Source organism: Petaurus breviceps, unplaced genomic scaffold, assembly GCF_028583685.1.
Source record: "Petaurus breviceps papuanus isolate PSGF00001 unplaced genomic scaffold, PetGlider_PUasm1.0 90845, whole genome shotgun sequence".
NCBI lineage: Eukaryota > Metazoa > Chordata > Mammalia > Diprotodontia > Petauridae > Petaurus > Petaurus breviceps.
This window is the reverse complement of record NW_027187359.1, coordinates 13,444,755-13,452,823: the sequence shown is the minus strand read 5'-3', so window position 1 is coordinate 13,452,823 and position 8,069 is coordinate 13,444,755. Positions and strand designations below refer to the sequence as shown.

Sequence of the window (8,069 nt, the reverse complement as noted above, 5' to 3'; positions counted from 1 at the left end):
TCTCTCTCTCTCTCTCTCTCTCTCTCTCTCTCTCTCTCTCTCTCTCCACACACACACACACACACACACTATAAATTATATAAACGTATTTTACACACATAAATTATATATAACTTCACATATATATTTAAAGATTGTAGATCATTTTCCTTATAATAATTCATGAGATAGATAAAGCAAATATCATTTCCCCTAACTTACAAATATGAAAACCAAGGCTAAGAAAGGAGAAGTGATTTGCCCAGAATCACATAATTACTGGAACTAGGATGCAATGCCTGGCCCAGTGCACTATACCATTCTGTTATAGTTTGAGCTATTGGACTAAACTAGGACCAAGTGTTTGAATAATAAGACCCATTTTGCATTAATTTTTAGAGACTTTCAAAATAATCTTTCTGTAGAAGCACAAATCATGCTTCAAAGGCTTCCTACTGATTACTTTAAAAATTCTACCATTTTATAGAATACCAATTTGGGAAATTAAGTTACTGAGATCACAGTGCAAAATACTGAAAAAAGTCAATTTTCCTGCTTCAATCAACCAGTCTTCCTAGCTATCAACAGTGTACTTGCAGTATCATGCTTGTTTCACTAGATCAATAATCCTTAAAATATGTCATCACTTTTATGTGTTGTTCTACATTTCAGACATCTCAGACCCCTATTCTTAACACATCTTCCTTACCATAAAGGACCAACTTTTGTATTACCCCCACTTTGTCCCAATCCTGAAATGACTTGCCTATTTCCTAGTCCCTGAGATTTCTATCCTGAAAACCTATCAGCATTTGGGGGAAAACAAAATGCCCAAATCATTTCTACTTGCCCAGAATCTTGCTCTCACCCTCTCCCTCTCCCTTGCCCTTGCCTCTCTCTCCCCTCCTCTCTGTCTCTCTCTCTCTCCCTTCCTCTCTGTCTCTCTCTGTCTCTCTCTCTCTCTCTCTTCCTTCCTCCCTCTCTCTCTCCCTCTCCCTTTCCCTCCCCTGACTCCCAAGAAAGAGATATCTGGGGGGAAAGAAAAGCTTTTTGAACTCCTTCCTAGCTTCCTCTCTGACTCTCTACTCCTTGTCTTGGAGTCAGTGGTAATCAGAATCTAATAGCATAATACTTTCAAATATACACATCATTAACCTTTATCCTTTCCCTTGAAGAAAGACTGGTTTAGCATTGCAACCATACAATTAGTTTAATCTGAGCTACTGATCATAATTTCTGTAACAGTGTATACTATAACCCATTTTTTAACTAGACCCATAGTTTCATCAATATAGCAATGATTGTTGAAAAAACTCCTCTATAACAGCAGACTGGCAACTTCTTATAATTTACAGTCTTTGAAAGTTATGTGGAAGCACTGAAAGAGCCCTCAGCTCAAATGACTTGCCCAGGGACACCTAGCTAGAATTTGTCAGGGGCAAGACTTGATTTCAGGACTTTCCGTCTCAGTCCAGAAGTTGCTGATCTCTGCAAGCAGAAGGTATACACTGATGAAATTACAGGTCAGAATTCACAGCCTCAAAATATGTCTTGTGTAGTAATGATAACAATAGCTAGTGTGTACATAGCATTTTAGGGTTTACACAAAGCACTTTTAAAGGAATCATCTTATTTGATCCTCAAAATAATTGTATGAAGTCAGTGCTATTATTATCCGCATTTTGCAGATGAGGAAAGTGATCTGAGAAGTTAAATGATTTGCCTAGGGTCCCATAGCTAGTGTCTAGTGTCAGAGACAGAAATCAAACTCAGTCCTCCTCACTCCAAGGTCAGCTTACTACACACTGCACTACCTAACTGCCTCCAATAGCTAATATGTAATGATATACTACAATATAACCTTCTTTCCTTCTTTTAAAATCACATCGATGATACAGAAGAGGGCCAAGCTTTGTTGTTAAGAGTCCCTATCAATTTCTGTATATGATTGTTGCATTGGAGGTGGGATAGAACATAAAGTACAAACTTTTGATAATGAACCATTTTTGTCTTCCTCTTCCTCCTCATCAGTCATTAACTTACGTTGGTGAATAAAGGCAAAATTTACAAAGTCTTTTCTTTTTTAGTTATTTATTTTATTTTTAATTTGTGGAATAAAACAAGCATTTCCATAATATAGTATAATAAAAAGGTGATTGTACATGAAACTGCAAATCTACTATGTACAACTTGCTACTCCTTTTGAACAGAAAAGTTATTCTGTAAATTTCTTTTTTCTTTTTCTTTCCCCCCACCTCCACCTCCCATTCTAGAGATAGGTGGATATATTCATTCCCATTTTTTTAAAAGAGGAAAATAAGGTTCAAAAAGTCAGTCAGTGATTTGCCCAAGGTTGCACAGCTAGTGGTATTTAGACTAGAACTTAGGTCTCCTGACAAAAGGTCCAGTGCCATTAACCCCTCTACCCTCCTTCTCATCCCATTGCCTTTCCTGACTACTAACTTTTCATTTACTTTCTAAAAATGAAGTCTCTTGAAGGGAGCTTCACTACCCAACCCACCACATTGGAACCATTGCTGCTGTTTGACTATGACATTTTCCATCCCAGGTAGAAGAGCCAGATGGGTTGTCCAAAATCCTTTTCTTCCATCCTGCCAGAAGGGCATTCTGCACACTCCTGTCTTTAAAAAAAATTCTTTTAAGTATAAAGGAGGTGGGAAATGTCTTTTTTTCTCTTTAAAAAGTACTTTATAAACTTGCACAGTAAAAAAAAATTATACCTTTTAAAAATGATGCTGATGAGGAATAAGAATATATTTGCATACCATTGTGTAGATGATTTTATTTTTTTCATTTAATGTCTAAATTGACCACTAAGTATTTAATGAGTACCCAAATAAAAACACCAACATGCCCACATGTTCTTTTCACCCCATTATCATCCCTTATTGTCTGGCCACTGCTTTGGCAGGTTTGGGTGGCCTCGCTTACAACTAGAAAGTGTGATACAGGGGAGAGTGTCTCGATTTAGGTCATGATATAACTGGGCTCTAGTCTTAGCCCTGTTACACACTCACTATGTGTAACTTTGGACAAGTCACCTCCCCTTCTTTGGTCCCAGCTTCCTCATTTATAACATGAATAATAATAACAGCTAGCATTTATATAGAACTTCAAGGTTCGCAAAGCCATTTACAAATATCTCATTTTCTCTTCACAACTCTGGGAGGCAGGTGCTATTATTATCCCCATTTTATATGTGAAGAAATCAAAGCAGACAGAAGTTAAATGACTTTTCCAGGGTGAAACAGCTAGTAAGGGTAGGTAAATTTGAACTCAGATCTTCCGGATTCTAATTCTAGTGTTCTATCCGTTGCAGCCCCTGGCTGACTGAAGAGCTTGACTTAGGTGACTTCCAAGGTCCTCTCTGGTTCTAAAGCTAGGATCCTCTTTTTAGGTGTCTTCTAGGCTCCCTTCCACTCCTGGTGACTTATGGGCTTCTATTGCTCTGGCTCTGTTTGGGCATAACCTTGGCGGGGGTGGGGGGGGTGGGGGGGGTGGAACAAGGTATGGGGAGGGAGGATTCCTATAATTGGTTTACCTGGATTGTTCCTTTTTCATTCAGCTGCTTTGGGAAGGCAACCATCGACTGCCCCAGGAGTTCTTCCAGAGAACCACCCCATTGTTTGTCCCCAGAGACTTTCAGACAGAGAGAGAAGTGAGCTATGAGTTTTTCCTGGAGCCAGGCACTTACCTCATTGTTCCCTGTACCTCTGAACCCTGGCAAGAATCTGAATTCATTCTAAGAGTCTTCTCCAGGAAGCATGCCTTATAGTAAGGAAGCCAGTTTGCTACTCTCTCTCTGTCTCTGTCTGTCTCTCTCTCTTTTCTCTTTCTCTGTGTCTCTCTGTCTCTGTCTCTCTCTCTGTCTGTCTGTCTCTGTCTGTCTCTCTCTCTTTTCTCTTTCTCTGTGTCTCTCTGTCTCTGTGTGTCTCTGTGTCTGTGTCTGTGTCTGTCTCTGTCTGTCTCTCTCTCTTTGTAGGAGGGGTGAGGTTTCTGCATAGCCTTTCTAGTGATGGAGATAAGGGGTAGAGAACAGAATATATAGGATGAGCAGGGAGGAGATGCTAGTGACTAAGAAGGCTTGGGATGGCTTTCACAGGTTTATAACTCCTAGTATACAGTCACGTGCATGTAGCAAGCCACCAGTAAATACTTTTGGATTCATTGGTCGAAATGCAGATCCTAGAAACCTTATAGAAGTTACAAGGACTTCACCACAGGTCTTACAGGTTGTATACTAAAGACTTCTCAGACTAGGAAAGAAAGAGGGAAGGGAATCTGCTATTAAGTCAAAGGCTTAATAAAAAAAAATGAAAAAGAAATGGGAGAAAGATTAGAGAGAGGGGAGCATATAGGTGGCAGCTGTCTATAGGAGGCAGAAAAAAAGAAGAAGAAATGGGAGAAGGGAGATGATGGATAAAATGTTCTCTGTCCCTGAATGCATCTTTTTTCCTATTTTCAGTGAAATGGGCAGCAATTGCAGTTTTGTTCTCCCTAAGGTGAGTTGATAGGAGGAAGCTTGGCCAACTTTGAATCCCTTTCACTGTTTTTAGTTTTGAATGGGAGCTTTCTCACTTTGCCAAGCATTACACAGCAACTCTGCCATATTGACTAATGGCTGTCTATCTGATCAGACAGACTAAGAAGGATGGCGGCTGGGCTGTGGACCTCAGGGGAGGTATATCTGCTTTCAGGACCTTTGCAAACCAGCTCAGTCTTTGGTATCCAGGTGGGGATGAGCTGAATGCTTTGTTTTTTCTCCTTCATCTCCTTATGGTCCATTTCAACCATTTCACTTATTGGTAGGTTCTTTAGGAAAGGGAAGGAACAAATTACAGCTGTTCAGGTGTCCAAGGGGGAAGCAAGCATTTGTTAAATGCATTCTATGTGTATTAAGTGCTTTACAAATAGTATCTCATTTCTACCAAGGTAGAAGAGTTATTAAAAGAAAAGCTTGAAAATTGAAAATCTAAGTAAAATTTTCATTTTATGTTTGAGTTTAGAATCACAGAAAGTTAGAGCCACAAGTGACCTGAGGGATCATGGATCTGGAAACAGAAAGGACTTCAGCGTCCATATAGTTCTGCTCCTGCATTTCACAGTTGAGGAAACCAAGGCCCAAACCAAGGTGGTTAAGGGATTAGCTCAAAGTCACAAAAACAAAAAAAACGGGCATCAGAGTCTGGATGACTTTGTCTAATTCACCCATTTTGCAGATGAAGAGACTGAGACCCAGAGAAGTGAAATAACTAACTCGGAGTCACACAGCCAATTACTGGCAAAGCTAGGAGTAGGCCCCATGCCTCTTGACTTCTGGTTCAATGCATTTCCTTTCTTTCTCTGCTTCACTGCTATTCTATTACCATGGATAATAAAAAAAACCCAAGAATACTGACATGTTTTCCCCCTAAAAAATCAAAATGCTTTCCAACCTTTCTTTATAGATGTTTTTCTCACAATTCACCTTTTAGGGAGCATTAGACTCCTTTATACAGATGGAAAAACTAAGGCTAAAAGAAGTCAGCCTAGATGAGTCAATGTTGGCTAGCCCCCAGATTCCATCCTGTATAAACACACTGCCTCTGTATAATTAGTGAAAAGGAAAGGGGGTTTAGAATAAGAGAATCTGGGTTCAAATTCTCACTGTCATTTCCTATCTGTGTAAAGTTGGACAAGTCACTCAAACTCTTGGAGTCTCAGTTTTTGTTTGGAGGACAAGGGGGCAAGGTTACATCAACTTAAAAGTCTCTTCCGCATATATCATTCATGATGGCATGAACATAGGGGACTCTAACAAAGCTGTCAGTGCAATGATGTGGTTCACATGGGTGGAATCCTGGGCCAAATGTGAGTGCAACAGGGTACCAACTCCTAACCAGAGGTTTTCAAGTAAATGGAAAGATTAACTCATAGCTTTTCAGTAAAAAAATAAAATAAAATAAATCAAGGACTAAGTAAAAAGATGAACAACTGGGAAACAGGGAAAGTAAAAGGTAAGAGAGGATTTTGAATAGATCACTGCCATCCTTCCTTTTCTCTCATGGGTGGAGATAGTTGGCAGTTCTGAGGAAAAACAAAAACTTTTCTCTGTCAGGACTTACTCCCCTCACCCCCAGAGTATGAAGAGGAGGCAAAAGATGAGGAATATCTGGGACAGATGAGGAAGTGTGTACACTTTCAATGAATGAGCCTCTGTTTGCATTTCTTCTTGCAGGAAATAGTTGACAGATATGAAGGGGAGGAGAAATTCTTCACTAAACTGTTTGAAAAAGTAAGTGGACCTCCTGTGGATGAACAGAGGGAATAGGGCAGAGGTTAATGGGGAGCAGCTATTCTTGCTAAGCTATATGCTTGATCCCAGGTCAAGCTGGAGTTACCTATCCTCTCCCAATCTTTTACCCCAGTTGGAGGGATATGAGAGTAGGGTTTGTTAACTTGGAGTACATGAACTTTTTTTTTTTGCTTTTTGGAGGGGGGAAGGGAGGGCAATTAGGGTTAAGTGACTTGCCCACAGTCACATGGCTAGTAAGTGTGTCAGGTGTCTGAGGCCATATTTGAATTAAAGTCCTTCTGACTCCATATAATGCATTTTTAAATATAAATATTATTTTTAAGATATATTTTGATGACTGTTTCAATATAGTTGGTTTCCTTTGTAATCTTATGTATTTTTTATATATTTAAAAATATCATTCTTGGAAGGGGTCCAGAGGCTTCACCCTTCAATAATAACCCTTTGACTATTTATCAGATAAAATAATTAACACTTTGGCCCCTGAGAGGATGGACTATGATAGGACATTCTCCACGGAGAAGAAAATCTTTCAATAAATAGTGTTTTAGCCCCTACTATGTACCAGGCATTGTGCTAAGTATTGGGAATATAAATACAAAAATGCAGCTGTCACTGGAGTTTACAAACAATCAATCACTGGACAGTCAAGAAACTTATACTCTTCAAGGATGGTATTATAGTGATGACAAACCCTGGGGAATCAGGGGTACACAGCATGAGGGTGCCCGCCTAAGTGTACTAAATACAATCTTTGCTCATTTGGACATATGCAGAGTTCCCTAGTTCCAAGAACCTTATCATAGGCAACCTGGGAAAGGAAATAGCTGTGAAAGTCTAATATAATCATTATCTACAGAGAAGCTAAATTTGATTAGAAGGATAGCTAAGAATTCTGAGAGAGTGTGCCCAGATAGTTAAGGATTGTCATCCTAAGCAAAAGTTTCATGAATCTTTTCCTTATGTTATTAACACAAAAGGGCCCTTTTAACCATAGGATCTTAGATTTAAATGTACAACTTATTCATCTCCTATTCAGATATTTATTTCCCTTCGGCATTTCACTAAATTAATCCCAAGGAACTCGACCTGAAGCTACACCTTTTATTTACAGTGAATTTTCTCTGTCTCCCTTACAGCTTTACTGCTCTAGGCTAACTGTCTGCACTTGATTTACAGTATAACCTCTTTGGTTTTTTTTTAATGTAATTTTATTTTTTTAATTGAAAGATCTATTTTTTCTTTTACAAACTTCTCTCTATTACTCTCTCCCACCCTCCCCAAAAACAAAGAAAAAAGAAAAACAAACTCCTTGTAACAAATAAACATAGTTCAGAAAAACAAATTCCCATTTTGATTATGTCCAAAATACTTACTTATGTCTCTTTTTGCATTCTGAGTCAATTACCTCTCTATCAGGAGGTAGGTGGCATCCTTCATCATTGATAGTGGGATCTCTTTGTAAAAGTCCTAACTCCAGATTTCTTTATCAAACCACAAGTTTGCTGTTTCTTTCACTGTAACAAGAAAGCCTGGCTTAAACAGGTGCTGTACCTGTCCAGCTCTGCTTTCAAGCACCAAAGGGTTTCTATTCAGAAAAGGCCTTGAAATCGTGCTGAATAGAGACTGAAGGGGAAAATTCCAGTGGTTTGATTTGACACATTATAGCTCCTAGTGAGTTCCCAGGAGTCAAATCTGATCCAACTAAGCATCTATTAAGAACCTTTTACTTGCAAGGCATTGTGCTAGGCACTAAGAACACAAAGGGGGGAAA

General features: G+C 39.1%; 1 protein-coding gene across 1 annotated transcript in view; it reads left to right on the top strand.

Annotated features, from left to right (window-relative positions):
* CAPN14 (calpain 14) overlaps positions 1 to 8,069 on the top strand; it is a 65,223-nt gene that overhangs the window by 40,370 nt on the left and 16,784 nt on the right. Inside the window, exons 13-15 of the mRNA XM_069071814.1 lie at positions 3,566 to 3,774; positions 4,466 to 4,502; positions 6,218 to 6,274. Coding sequence (XP_068927915.1) covers positions 3,566 to 3,774; positions 4,466 to 4,502; positions 6,218 to 6,274 — 303 coding nt within the window. The remainder of the gene's footprint in view (positions 1 to 3,565; positions 3,775 to 4,465; positions 4,503 to 6,217; positions 6,275 to 8,069) is intronic.